The sequence below is a fragment of the Rattus norvegicus genome, chromosome 2 (assembly GCF_036323735.1).
Source record: "Rattus norvegicus strain BN/NHsdMcwi chromosome 2, GRCr8, whole genome shotgun sequence".
In the NCBI taxonomy this organism is placed as follows: domain Eukaryota; kingdom Metazoa; phylum Chordata; class Mammalia; order Rodentia; family Muridae; genus Rattus; species Rattus norvegicus.
In genome coordinates, this window is record NC_086020.1 from 135623126 (window position 1) to 135637884 (window position 14759).

The 14759-nt window shown below is 36.5% G+C and overlaps 1 protein-coding gene across 3 annotated transcripts in view; it reads left to right on the plus strand.

Moving 5' to 3' along the window:
• The first annotated feature begins 617 nt into the window (after window positions 1-617).
• Window positions 618-14759, plus strand: part of LOC134485907 (rho GTPase-activating protein 20-like) — a 38258-nt gene continuing 24116 nt past the window's right edge. For all 3 annotated transcript variants that reach the window (XM_063282886.1, XM_063282887.1, XM_063282888.1), the window contains exons 1-5: window positions 618-738; window positions 2559-2742; window positions 4998-5147; window positions 7175-7216; window positions 8387-8468. In XM_063282886.1, the coding sequence (XP_063138956.1) occupies window positions 2624-2742; window positions 4998-5147; window positions 7175-7216; window positions 8387-8468 (393 nt within the window). In that variant the 5' untranslated portion in view covers window positions 618-738; window positions 2559-2623. The remainder of the gene's footprint in view (window positions 739-2558; window positions 2743-4997; window positions 5148-7174; window positions 7217-8386; window positions 8469-14759) is intronic.

Sequence of the window (14759 nt, forward strand, 5' to 3'; positions counted from 1 at the left end):
TTTTTTCTAGTTTCTAACACATGCTGGGTACTTTGAAATCTATTTTTGAGTATTTGAATTTTAATTCAGATTATACATGAACTACTTCCCTGACATATGCATTTATTTTCATTATTTATCATGAAACTGAATTGGTATTGTGAACCTATCTTGATATTTTTCTTTGAAGAATTTGATGACAACCAATGGCGGCTGTTCCTCGTGACTCTGTATCTCTTGGGTGTTAAATGCTTTATGAGTAAAAGCTATTCTCTACATACTCATAGAAAGTTATATCATGTTTCTGACAGAATGATATTCACTTAATATGTTTTAATATCCAAATTGTATGAGCAGAGTAATGAAACAAGCCAAACAATTGCTATCAATTTTTCTCTTGACCTAGCATGCATCTGTCTATATTCTATCTTTCAACTATATAATGTAATTCTCATATACCTATACTTAGTTGTGAAACTATGTTATTCCCTACAAAGTCTTACTGTTCAATAATTATTAAAAATGTAATCTTTTAAAGGCACTAGTTATAAGGAAAGGCAAAGCATGTGGAACTGTGGGAGTTGTCAGGAACCTTAGAGTGATGACATCACAGTACACCTTCACCTTGACAACACCGGGTCTCAGACTTCAGTGGTTTTCCTGCTAACTGCAGTCACCAGTTTGGTGTTCAAGAGTAGGAAGGCGAAATAAAATTTCAAGTCTATTCAAAGGTTCTCCCTTCCAGGCTCCACTGAAAAGGTATTTTTATAACTAATTTGATTCTCATGATAGACTAGTAGAATCAGGAGGTGTTTTCTCAGTCCTCCCTTTAATATGAACTAACTCTCAACTCAGCAGGGGTCTTTTGAAAAGTTACTCACTGTAACAATGTCAGTACCAGTCTTCTTTAGAAACAATGTTATTATATGAGGAGTGATATGCTTTGATCGGTTAGGAGAATGGTTTCTAGAAATCTTTTTAAAAATGTATGCCCAAGTGATGAGTGATTATTATGTTTCAAAATTTAAAAGAGTGATCAAGGACTCTCTGATTTCCTCAAAATTTTAGAGTTTCCAACACATATTGTGTTCTTTGTCATCTGTCTCTGGGTATTCGAACATTAAATCAGATTTAAAAGAAACTAGTCCCCAGAAAATATTTCTCTTATCAGGAATTTGAGTTTGTATAATTTTTTAACATATTTTTATTTTATTATTTGAAGTGTGTGATGACAAAGATTGGCTTCTGTATCCCTTTGATGCTTTGATTCTCAGAGATACTAAATACTTACTATGTAAATTTTGGTGCCTCTGGGGGCACCAATGGAAGGGGAAGCCCTTTTCCTGCCAAGGTTGGACCCCCAGTGAATGGGATTGTTGGGGGGAGGGAGGTAATGGGGGTGAATGGAGAGAACACCCACATAAAAGGGGAAGGGAAGTGGTTAGGGCAATGTCAGCCTGGAATCTGGGAAAGGGAATATCATTTGAAATGTAAATAAGAAAAACACAATTTAATAAAAAGGGGGGGGGTGGAGAAAGTTGGAACAGTTTTTGGGCAGAATTATAGTCCCTTAAAGTAAATTTATATCATAAAAATTCCAATGAATGAGCATTTCACAGAAGGTTAGTCACTCTATTATTACAGGGAAGAATTTCAATATGGATAAGAGGAAACATGGCCAGAGAGGTTGGAAGGTTCTGAGTAGTGAGAAAAAGGTAAAAGATTTGGTATGGACAATGCTTGGTAACGGAGAATGAAGAATATCAGGAGTGAAACATGAGGATAACTTGAGTAGGAGAAAATTTAAATTCCTAAAGGTGGAAAGGGGTTCTATAGTTCACATAGCACACATGATAGAGATGTTTGGAGAGATACAGGAATCTAGGTGGAGACTTTAAAATGTACAAGTATTTTCACTTCACAGAATCTATGTTGTTATCCTTGTAGGACACACAGGCAGGAGGGAAGGGAAATGACACTTTATCTGGACAAGACCAATTGAGAAATATTTTTTGGATGCTGGAGTATTTGATTATATTTCTGATTTGACACTGATCTAATGTATTATAACAGTTTTGAAAGCTTAGCTGAACCTCAGGATCATGAAAGCAGAGGCCTTTGGCTTGAGTTGTTTAGATTAATACAATTATATCTTCAGAAGACAATAAATGCCAGCTGCTCATGTCTAAGTTTTCACCATTCAAGACAGTGTGGGGATGAGACAATCACATTAAAAAGAAATTTCTGAAGGAAGCAGACATATAAGCCAATACAGGCTGTTCACATATAGAAAGCAGTATAAAATTATTAAGTCTGTTTTTTCAATTTCTTACTATCTTTTTCATTAGCATATAATTTATGTTAAGAGTTACAATTATCTTGTAATGTCACATTTGTATTTATTTTTTAATTTTATACATATATACCATATATTAACTGTTAGCATTACAAATGTTTTTATGCTATTCCTCAGAGCTCCTCTTTCAGAATTATTTACTGTGTTTTAACATCATGAATACTTTAAAATTTAGTATGAACATTGGTCTAATAACTTACCCACTGTGTTTTTGTTCTTTTAGTTGGAGACCTGTATCAGGAGTACTGTTAGTTTTTATTCTATTTGGAAACCCTTGTGAAGGAAGACATGGGGGAAATACATCGAACCTTGCTCTGTCAAGGCCCTGTGCAACTCACAAGTGGCAGGAAAAGGAATAAAAGATATCTCTCCTTATTTGATGATGTTTTGGTTGTGTCTACTAACCTGTGAGTATATACAACAAGCGTTCCTTACTATGAGAGACTACACTTTAATCAGCCTTTTGTGTACAAAAGTAAAATATTATTTTTAAATTTTTGTTTGAAATAAAACATTATACTTACTTCATTACTTCATTATCACAACTTCTTTTTCCTCTACTATGGTTGAAATTTGGTGGACACTTGGCTACTCATTTCACAAATTGTTTGGCAAAAAGTTTTAGGCATTTTTAAAAAATGAATTATTTATCCTGCTCTTTGAATCACAGTAAGAAGAGATGTACAAGCAAATGGTAGTAATTCTAGCATTGTTAACACTGACTTAGGAGTATTGAAGCTTTTTGGGATATGTGGACTATACAGGGAGACATGTTCCCAAAATAAAATATTCAAAATACAAGAAGCAGGTGTCCTCTTGCTTGTTGTTTCCAGATTTACATAGAAGCAAGAAGAGAAAGTCCCAGATTATGAGTGTTGCACACAAGGGGCAACACATGTAAGCCTCTTGACCTCATAGATTCCAAATAAGTATGAAGAGGCAAAAAGCAGCTCCTATCCCTACTGACAGCAGCTATTAATGAGGGGAAACGGCAGGCACCGAGTAGTTCCTGGTTGGTGATTCTTACATGCTAACGAAAACTGCTGTGATTAAATGAGGCCGTATACATGGTTGCATTGTAACTTATAATCATGGTGGTGTTTTCTGGAACCACATCACATATCTTTGCTGGCCATGATTATAGCCTTCATATTATTCTAGAATCTATGAAGCTGGTATTGACGTTATCAAGTAAAAAATTTAATTTTTGTTCGCCTTAGTTCCTCTATGGTTTGGAACACAGACATCAATAGTATAGTTTATTCAGTTTAGGGTATAAAATTTTTGGTCATCCTTAAACAATATTCCTGAAGATCTACTTCAAAATGTGAGAAAATAAATTGTTCAGAAGAGAATTACTCTGAATGATTCAACCAATTGGGTAAATTTGGCTTTCAACCCTCATTAGTAATTGTAAGTTCCTTGCATAGAAAATGGTAGTTCGTATCTGATTGATGCAGAATCAAAATAAATGAATGACCTGGCTGTCTATCAATATGTCTATCCTTCTTGTTATTTCTGATCAACTCACCTTTGGTCCACAGTTGGAAATACATCTTTTTAAAAGACCGCAATTGACTCATTTGAATTAAAAATATGTATATACCGATACTGTGCCTTTTAATTATAGTTTGTGTGATTTTTGAGAGTAAAGAAAACAAAATGTTCTTGAAAAACCATATATTTGTTCTATTTCACCTGAATTATTATAATAATTAAAACTAATGTGAGATTGACATTCAAATTTTCGAACGAGCATTATTAATTTCATAGGAAATGATTGTCAGTTCCATTTTCAAGGTAGATTATCTCTTATCAGACACTCGAATCAATGATTTTAGGTTCACATATATGCTCATATATATGTACATGTACATATACAATTAGATGTCTTGAGTTTGAAAGAAAATATAAGTACAAATGTGTTATGATTGAGACATGTGTTAATGTTTGTGTGAGAGTGTGCAAGTAATTTATTATTTTTATGTTTACATGATATGCTTCTATTTTGATTGTTACCTGAAACATTAGATACTGTGGGAAATCATTCCTGTAATATCCTGTTTCCAAAATTTTACACATTTTGATGTTTACAATATGTTTATATAGGATTTTTGAATCAGGGTTTATAATTGTGTTATATTATCTCCTGAATCTGAGAGAGGCAGAGTTAATTTCCTCAATTTTGGACCAACATAATTGGTTAATAGTGTCAAACGCAGAATTACAAACCCAAATTCACACACATATACATTATTAAATGTAATTAAAAAACAAAATTTTAACCACTTTTTTTGATATTATGGAATTGAATCAAAATGTTTCCAAATTAACAAAATTAAGGGAAAAATCTTCAAACACATGGCTTTCTAAAAGTGTCCAATATATAATATACCTAGTATATTCATTCTAACACTCTCCATTCAGAAAACAATCAAGCTAGGACTATTTGTGACCAATGAGAAGCTTGTGTCCACTGACTTCTTTCAGTACATGCTTAACTGAATTTCATCTACCATGGCTACCATGGCTTGAACTGTTCCTGAGTGATAAAATGGAGGAGTCCTCCTCTGCTCTGGAGCAGGAAGAACTAGGTATTTCTACAAGCAATTCCAACTACAGTACAAACCAAACTAACAGAGATACCTGATTCTCTTTCTAGGACTAAGAAAAAGTTTAAGATAAAATGTATCATCCCACTGAATTATCTGTGGGTGGTGGATGATGTGGAACTTGTCAGGGCAAATCAAACCTGTACTTGCAAGACCATCTTCTTCTACTGGGCCACTGGGAATGCTTTGGCCACCTTTCGGTAAGTCCTACAATTAGGACCTGTATTCACAAGAGGATAGCTATAGAAACTGTGGGCAGCGCATTGCTTTGTAATTTATAGGTTAAACCAATTAACCAGAATTTGTGCAAAATAAGAATTCATTTAAGTCTGATTGTATACAGGTTGCTAACTCAACCTCTTCTATGATGATCCTAGTTTGTCTATATTTTCTACAACATACATTTCATGTGTAAGCATATTCCTTAGCTTTTGATCTGGGTTTTTCACTAGGAATCCACAAGATTCTTGGGGCAGAATGGAGGTACATTGTCTTCGAAGAAGGATGTGGACAAAACAAGCACTTACTATGGCCTCCACATTCTTTTTCCCATGGTATTATCTAGGATTTGAAAGTGCATAAATTGATTTATCTCCAATAATACTGCAAAATATAATTATTTTGACCAATATCTCCAATACTTCCCAGTTAATTTCCATTAAAATAATATTTAATTGAATAAATAAAAATAGTTCTTTATTGAATGCTCAAGTATTTGAATGTCTGTGTAGCAGAATATCACTGATGTCTAATTGTCAACAGACAAGTATAAAGATCAAGGAATATGGTTCTATCATACAGGTAGATCACACACACACACACACACATACACACACACACAGGCATGCAGGCACACGTACATGCATGCGCACATGCACACAGACACACTACCTTATATTGCTATGTTTTAACTCTATGGCCAGGCTCTTCTAAGCCTTCCTCAACTACCATTCCCTTTTTCACACTCCCAGCCCCACACCTCAGAATATGCCCTCAACTTTGTTTGCTTAGTTACCATAGTCCTAGTTCAGCACCCTAAATCTATCCTCAGCTTAATTATATTTCTGATATCCTGCCTGCTCTCCAAGGCCAATTGGGGAACCAGCCAATGGCCAATCCATCTCAGATCTCAAAAGGCTGGTGACTCCCTCTGTAGCATGGTGAATTTTTTTCTCCTCCCCTACATCTGGTAGCCTTCCTGTGGTAAAACTGGAAGACCTGCCTATTCCACTAAGCACACTGGCCATTATCATTGGATGAAATGTTAATAGTAAAAACATGAATGTGTCCATCTTTTTGCAAGTATCAGTCCATAGTTCCACAGGAAGTTACCAAGGTTATCAAAATGACTATTTAGCTTGAGTTATGAATGTTAGAACCATGTTAAAAGGGAGAAGAAAATTCTGGGAATGAAAGATCTTTGCAGGATGGATAATCATTTTCAGAAAATGGAACAATGTATACAGAAGGAAAAACAATACCTGACAGTGGGTTGTGAGCATGGGGAAGAGGAATAGTGCACAGGGAAGGGGTTGCTGTTTGGATAAGCAAAACTTTGATCATCAGGACAATGTTGATGACTGTAAGACACTGAATATCAATGAGGTCTAACACATTCAGCATGTCCTTTGCAGTTTTAAACTGTTAGCCTTGTGAGTTCATTTTTAATCCATCTTCAATTAGAGGATTACATGCTACATTTTCATAGTTGTGGGCTTATTATTAATTTGTACCAGGAGAGTTAATGTGAGGACTCACACAAATGAAGGACCACCTGTCTTGTGTCACCAATTCTGTAATTCACACAAGGAAATTAATAATATTTTTTTCTTAATAGGCATTCTCCCTGGACCTGATCTGTCATATAATGTGAATAATGTAACCTTCCTATGCGAACCTGACCTCACACTAAGAGGGCACTGTCTTAACTATCCTTTTATACAGATGAAACTAAACTAGGAATAATTGTTGGCCCAGTCATGGTCACACTGCTCTTGGATCAGAGTCATGTCTTGATATTCCCAACTAGTTTCCACACTTAGATTCAACTTCCTGTCATACAAGTGTTCCAGTTAAGCATGTCATTCAGAAGGGCAGTTGCATGAAGAATACAATCTACACTTGCACCCTCATGATAGCCATTGTCTTTTAGTACTTTTCTGTGTAATAATCTTAAAAGTCTTAAGATTGTCAAGACTCTAATCTTGTTTTCATTTTAACATTACAGTTCAGAAGAACAGAAAGTGCAATGGTATACTTTCCTCACCAGGTAATTTACTTGTGATTATACATTAATTCCATACTGACAAGGGAATTACAGTTTGTGCTTCATTTCATTTTTAAAAATATTTTTGGTGGGCTGTCTCCAACTACTTTGTTGACCAGATGGTCACTCAATAATATGGTCACTCAATATTGCTTTAGATTCTCCTATCTAGCACACATTTATTTAATTTTGAGGATGTTCTGCCTTCAATGTTGTCTCTTTATATTGGAGTAAACAGTACTCTTCAGTCTTATTTTAAATTCAACCCCACAGAACTTACTCTACCATGTACATTCAAACCATCTGCTAATTCCCTCTTTTAGGTAAAGTAGATTTTAGGCTTTTCCTTGTGTATTTGTCACAGAACATTCTCTAGAGTCACAGAATTTAAGCACTGTGCATATTAAAGGAAACTCATGTGATGACCTTCTTCTATACTCCCACTAACCCAACAGTGAGCAGCTGTGAATTGAAATCTAGTAGTTGTTCAGTCCGTGAGGATAGTTTATTTCACCTGGTCTTCTGTATGAACTGGAATCCTGAAGCAGTAGATGTCAACAGATATGTTGGCAACTAATTATAAACAGGCAAAGAAGAGCGAGTCTTCTCTCAATGTCCTTATTTAGGCCTCCAACAGAAGGATTTACTCAGATTAAAGGTGTGTACGACCACCCTTAGAACAGAACCTTGCTTTGTGGCAGGCTGACCTTGAACATACAGATCCACTTGCCTTAATTTCTAGGTATTAATCGTGGCTGTGTTTTACCTTGCCTTGTCCTTTATGGCCACTGTGTCTCAAGATCTCCATGTCAAGATCAAGTTAGCAGCCTGTGTGGTCTTGCCTCAAGATCTTGGTCACAGGTGTGCCCTCTGTTTCTGGATTGTAGTTCATTCCACATGTACTCAAGTTGACAACTACTTTGCAAACAAAATGTCCTGAGGAATGGCTTTGCTTCCTAGATCAATGTGCTTCCTAGATGAAGCTGACCATGTCTTTGTTCCTGAAACATTTTAAATATTCCCTAATCCAATAATGCATATTGCTGAACTGATTGTCTTGTATTTAACACTAAGAATGTATTTAACAGTTAAAATATTAACAGTCATTTTCTTAAAATAAGCTACAATCTTTTTAATTTTACTTTGTTGCTTGTTTTTATTGCATTTGAGCAGGTCCATCAGTGAAGCCAAGAAGGGGATCAAGAAAACTTTCCCACTGCACATATTTCCTGAGGATATCCAAACCTGTGACAGTGTATGTGAATACAAAACCAAAACTGATACTTCAAGTTCATGACTAGCGGTGAGGCAGGCAGTTTGTAGAGTTATAGAAGACGGAGACGTAAGAAGTGGGTGGAGGTTAGAGATAGTAAGCATTTACGTATATGGAAAGCCATAAGAAGGAAGATTGTTCCACGTGCTAATGCAAGAAAAAAGAGGAAATAATTTTTCTTAAATGCCTGAAAATTAAGTCAAGTAGTTGGAACAGCATACATTTCCTGGGCAAGTAATAATATTGGAATTAAATTGCTTTTCCCCTGAGTTCTTACTGCTTATATTTAAACATATATTGTTGCTCAATTATTATGTACTTTTTTTGTTTTTTTTTTTTTCATGAAATTTCACCTTTAATCAAATATCTTGGGAAATCATCTTATTCTTTTTTTTTCTTTTTTTTTCTTTTTTTTTTATTAACTTGAGTATTTCTTATATACATTTCGAGTGTTATTCCCTTTCCCGCTTTCCGGGCAAACATCCCCCTCCCCCCTCCCCCCATTGCGGCCCTCCCCCCATAGACTAGTTCACTGGGGGTTCAGTCTTAGCAGGACCCAGGGCTTCCCCTTCCACTGGCGCTCTTACTAGGATATTCATTGCTACCTATGGGATCAGAGTCCAGGGTCAGTACATGTATAGTCTTTAGGTAGTGGCTTAGTCCCTGGAAGCTCTGGTTGCTTGGCATTGTTGTACTTTTGGGGTCTCGAGCCCCTTCAAGCTCTTCCAGTTCTTTCTCTGATTCCTTCAATAGGGGACCTATTCTCAGTTCAGTGGTTTGCTGCTGGCATTCGCCTCTGTATTTGCTGTATTCTGGCTGTGTCTCTCAGGAGCGATCTACATCCGGCTCCTGTCGGTCTGCACTTCTTTGCTTCATCTATCTTGTCTAATTGGGTGGCTGTATATGTATGGGCCAAATGTGGGGCAGGCTCTGAATGGGTGTTCCTTCAGTCTCTGTTTTAATCTTTGCCTCTCCCTTCCCTGCCAAGGGTATTCTTTTTCCTCATTTAAAGAAGGAGTGAAGCATTCACATTTTGATCATCTGTCTTGAGTTCCGTTTGTTCTAGGGATCTAGGGTAATTCAAGCATTTGGGCTAATAGCCACTTATCAATGAGTGCATACCATGTATGTCTTTCTGTGATTGGGTTAGCTCACTCAGGATGATATTTTCCAGTTCCAACCATTTGCCTACGAATTTCATAAACTCGTTGTTTTTGATAGCTGAGTAATATTCCATTGTGTAGATGTACCACATTTTCTGTATCCATTCCTCTGTTGAAGGGCATCTGGGTTCTTTCCATTTTCTGACTATTATAAATAAGGCTGCGATGAACATAGTGGAGCACGTGTCTCTTTTATATGTTGAGGCATCTTTTGGGTATATGCCCAAGAGAGGTATAGCTGGATCCTCAGGCAGTTCAATGTCCAATTTTCTGAGGAACCTCCAGACTGATTTCCAGAATGGTTTTACCAGTCTGCAATCCCACCAACAATGGAGGAGTGTTCCTCTTTCTCCACATCCTCGCCAGCATCTGCTGTCACCTGAGTTTTTGATCTTAGCCATTCTCACTGGTGTGAGGTGAAATCTCAGGGTTGTTTTGATTTGCATTTCCCTTATGACTAAAGATGTTGAACATTTCTTTAGGTGTTTCTCAGCCATTCGGCATTCCTCAGCTGTGAATTCTTTGTTTAGCTCTGAACCCCATTTTTTAATAGGGTTATTTGTTTCCCTGCGGTCTAACTTCTTGAGTTCTTTGTATATTTTGGATATAAGGCCTCTATCTGTTGTAGGGTTGGTAAAGATCTTTTCCCAATCTGTTGGTTGCCGTTTTGTCCTAACCACAGTGTCCTTTGCCTTACAGAAGCTTTGCAGTTTTATGAGATCCCATTTGTCGATTCTTGATCTTAGAGCATAAGCCATTGGTGTTTTGTTCAGGAAATTTTTTCCAGTGCCCATGTGTTCCAGATGCTTCCCTAGTTTTTCTTCTATTAGTTTGAGTGTGTCTGGTTTGATGTGGAGGTCCTTGATCCACTTGGACTTAAGCTTTGTACATGGTGATAAGCATGGATCGATCTGCATTCTTCTACATGTTGCCCTCCAGTTGAACCAGCACCATTTGCTGAAAATGCTATCTTTTTTCCATTGGATGGTTTTGGCTCCTTTGTCAAAAATCAAGTGACCATAGGTGTGTGGGTTCATTTCTGGGTCTTCAATTCTATTCCATTGGTCTATCTGTCTGTCTCTGTACCAATACCATGCAGTTTTTATCACTATTGCTCTGTAATACTGCTTGAGTTCAGGGATAGTGATTCCCCCTGAAGTCCTTTTATTGTTGAGGATAGCTTTAGCTATCCTGGGTTTTTTGTTATTCCAGATGAATTTGCAAATTGTTCTGTCTAACTCTTTGAAGAATTGGATTGGTATTTTGATGGGGATTGCATTGAATCTGTAGATTGCTTTTGGTAAAATGGCCATTTTTACTATATTAATCCTGCCAATCCATGAGCATGGGAGATCTTTCCATCTTCTGAGGTCTTCTTCAATTTCTTTCCTCAGTGTCTTGAAGTTCTTATTGTACAGATCTTTTACTTGCTTGGTTAAAGTCAAACCGAGGTACTTTATATTATTTGGGTCTATTATGAAGGGTGTCGTTTCCCTAATTTCTTTCTCGGCTTGTTTCTCTTTTGTATAGAGGAAGGCAACTGATTTATTTGAGTTAATTTTATACCCAGCCACTTTGCGGAAGTTGTTTATCAGCTTTAGTAGTTCTCTGGTGGAACTTTTGGGATCACTTAAATATACTATCATATCATCTGCAAATAGTGATATTTTGACTTCTTCTTTTCCGATCTGTTTCCCCTTGATCTCCTTTTGTTGTCTGATTGCTCTGGCTAGAACTTCAAGAACTATATTGAATACGTAGGGAGAGAGTGGGCAGCCTTGTCTAGTCCCTGATTTTAGTGGGATTGCTTCAAGTTTCTCTCCATTTAGTTTAATGTTAGCAACTGGTTTGCTGTATATGGCATTTACTATGTTTAGGTATGGGCCTTGAATTCCTATTCTTTCCAGGACTTTTATCATGAAGGGGTGTTGAATTTTGTCAAATGCTTTCTCAGCATCTAATGAAATGATCATGTGGTTCTGTTCTTTCAGTTTGTTTATATAATGGATCACGTTGATGGTTTTCCGTATATTAAACCATCCCTGCATGCCTGGGATGAAGCCTACTTGATCATGGTGGATGATTGTTTTGATGTGCTCTTGAATTCGGTTTGCCAGAATTTTATGGAGTATTTTTGCGTCGATATTCATAAGGGCAATTGGTCTGAAGTTCTCTTTCTTTGTTGTGTCTTTGTGTGGTTTAGGTATAAGAGTAATTGTGGCTTCGTAGAAGGAATTCGGTAGGGCTCCATCTGTTTCAATTTTGTGGAATAGTTTGGATAATATTGGTATGAGGTCTTCTATGAAGGTTTGATAGAATTCTGCAGTAAACCCGTCTGGACCTGGGCTCTTTTTGGTTGGGAGACCTTTAATGACTGCTTCTATTTCCTTAGGAGTTATGGGGTTGTTTAACTGGTTTATCTGTTCCTGATTTAACTTCGATACCTGGTATCTGTCTAGGAAATTGTCCATTTCCTGAAGATTTTCAAGTTTTGTTGAATATAGGTTTTTATAGTAAGATCTGATGATTTTTTGAATTTCCTCTGAATCTGTAGTTATGTCTCCCTTTTTGTTTCTGATTTTGTTAATTTGGACGCACTCTCTGTGTCCTCTCGTTAGTCTGGCTAAGGGTTTATCTATCTTGTTGATTTTCTCAAAGAACCAACTTTTGGTTCTGTTGATTCTTTCTATGGTCCTTTTTGTTTCTACTTGGTTGATTTCAGCTCTGAGTTTGATTATTTCCTGACTTCTACTCCTCCTGGGTGTATTTGCTTCTTTTTGTTCTAGAGCTTTTAGGTGTGCTGTCGAGCTGCTGACATATGCTCTTTCCTGTTTCTTTCTGCAGGCACTCAGCACTATGAGTTTTCCTCTTAGCACAGCTTTCATTGTGTCCCATAAGTTTGAGTATGTTGTATCTTCATTTTCATTAAATTCTAAAAAGTTTTTAATTTCTTTCTTTATTTCTTCCTTGACCAGGTTATCATTGAGTAGAGCATTGTTCAATTTCCACGTATATGTGGGCATTCTTCCCTTACTGTTATTGAAGACCAGTTTTAGGCCGTGGTGGTCCGATAGCACGCATGGGATTATTTCTATCTTTCTGTACCTGTTGAGGCCCGTTTTTTGACCAATTATATGGTCAATTTTGGAGAAAGTACCATGAGGAGCTGAGAAGAAGGTATATCCTTTTGCTTTAGGATAGAATGTTCTATAAATATCCGTTAAGTCCATTTGGCTCATGACTTCTCTTAGTCTGTCGACATCACTGTTTAATTTCTGTTTCCATGATCTGTCCATTGATGAGAGTGGGGTGTTGAAATCTCCCACTATTATTGTGTGAGGTGCAATGTGTGTTTTGAGCTTTAGTAAGGTTTCTTTTACGTATGTAGGTGCCCTTGTATTTGGGGCATAGATATTTAGGATTGAGAGTTCATCTTGGTGGATTTTTCCTTTGATGAATATGAAGTGTCCTTCCTTATCTTTTTTGATGACTTTTAGTTGGAAATTGATTTTATTTGATATTAGAATGGCTACTCCAGCTTGCTTCTTCTGACCATTTGCTTGGAAAGTTGTTTTCCAGCCTTTCACTCTGAGGTAATGTCTGTCTTTGTCTCTGAGGTGTGTTTCCTGTAGGCAGCAGAATGCAGGGTCCTCATTGCGTATCCAGTTTGTTAATCTATGTCTTTTTATTGGGGAGTTGAGGCCATTGATATTGAGAGATATTAAGGAATAGTGATTATTGTTTCCCTTTATATTCATATTTGGATGTGAGGTTATGTTTGTGTGCTTTCATTCTCTTTGTTTTGTTGCCAAGACGATTAGTTTCTTGCTTCTTCTAGGGTATAGCTTGCCTCCTTATGTTGGGCTTTACCATTTATTATCCTTTGTAGTGCTGGATTTGTAGAAAGATATTGTGTAAATTTGGTTTTGTCATGGAATATCTTGGTTTCTCCATCAATGTTAATTGAGAGTTTTGCTGGATACAGTAACCTGTGCTGGCATTTGTGTTCTCTTAGGGTCTGTATGACATCAGTCCAGGATCTTCTGGCCTTCATAGTTTAATTATTATGTATTTTAAAATACTTTTCTAATCAAAATAGTTCATATTATATAAGATAATCATAAACACCTTTTAAACAATGCCAAATATTATCAAGAAGTATTTTGCTCTGCACATTCACATTGTTGTAACATTTGATCTCTGTACCACTGTCCTCTGCCCTTTCTTTCGTTCTCTCTGCTCCTCATACCTGCTTTGGAAGGCCTGCTACATAATCAGGGCTCTTTATCTCATATTTATTTGAATGTTCTAGGCATAGGCATATTTTTTCATATAACTTCTGTTTAGAAATAATTTTTATTTACTTACCATTTGTGTGTGTGTGTGTGTGTGTGTGTGTGTGTGTGTGTGTGTACACTGCTTAGGATAAAACTCATGACCTCACACAGACTAAATAGTAGTTTTATTGTTGCATTACACACATAGCGATTAAATAATTGTCCAATTTTGACCTATTTTTATAATTGTTCTACTTTCACTATTGGGTTTAGTGCAGATTACAAATCTACCTGTTACGTAGCATGGAGAGCATTGAAGACATTTTCTAGTGTAAAGAAGAATAGACTGTGGATCAGAGGATCAGCATGTCTCTGTCTTTCATAAATGCTAATGGGTATACAATGTACCTAGTGTTCAATATTCTAACATTTCACTGTTAAAATTGCGTTAAACTTACCAAGTTGTATAAAATAATCTCCACACAATTAGATCTTCATACTTTCTAGGTTAAATAAAGCAGTAATTAAATATAGCAATTTGTAGCCAGTGACCTAAGTCAGAAGAACACTCAGTAGCTTGGCTGAACCTTATGTGTTCTCAGGACACGGAGGAGCTGAAAAGCCGAAAGTCTTGTAGGGAAATGTTCTCTTGCCTCTGCTGCTTAATTTCAGGAATGGCAAATTATCAGCATTACTGACATATATTTGAACACACACACACACACATATTTAGGGTAATATATTATGGCCAGTGGATTGAACACAATAGATTAAAACTCTGTGAAAGACATGGCTTATGAAGTGTTTATCTGGTCTTGGTTCAAGGTTGTTAT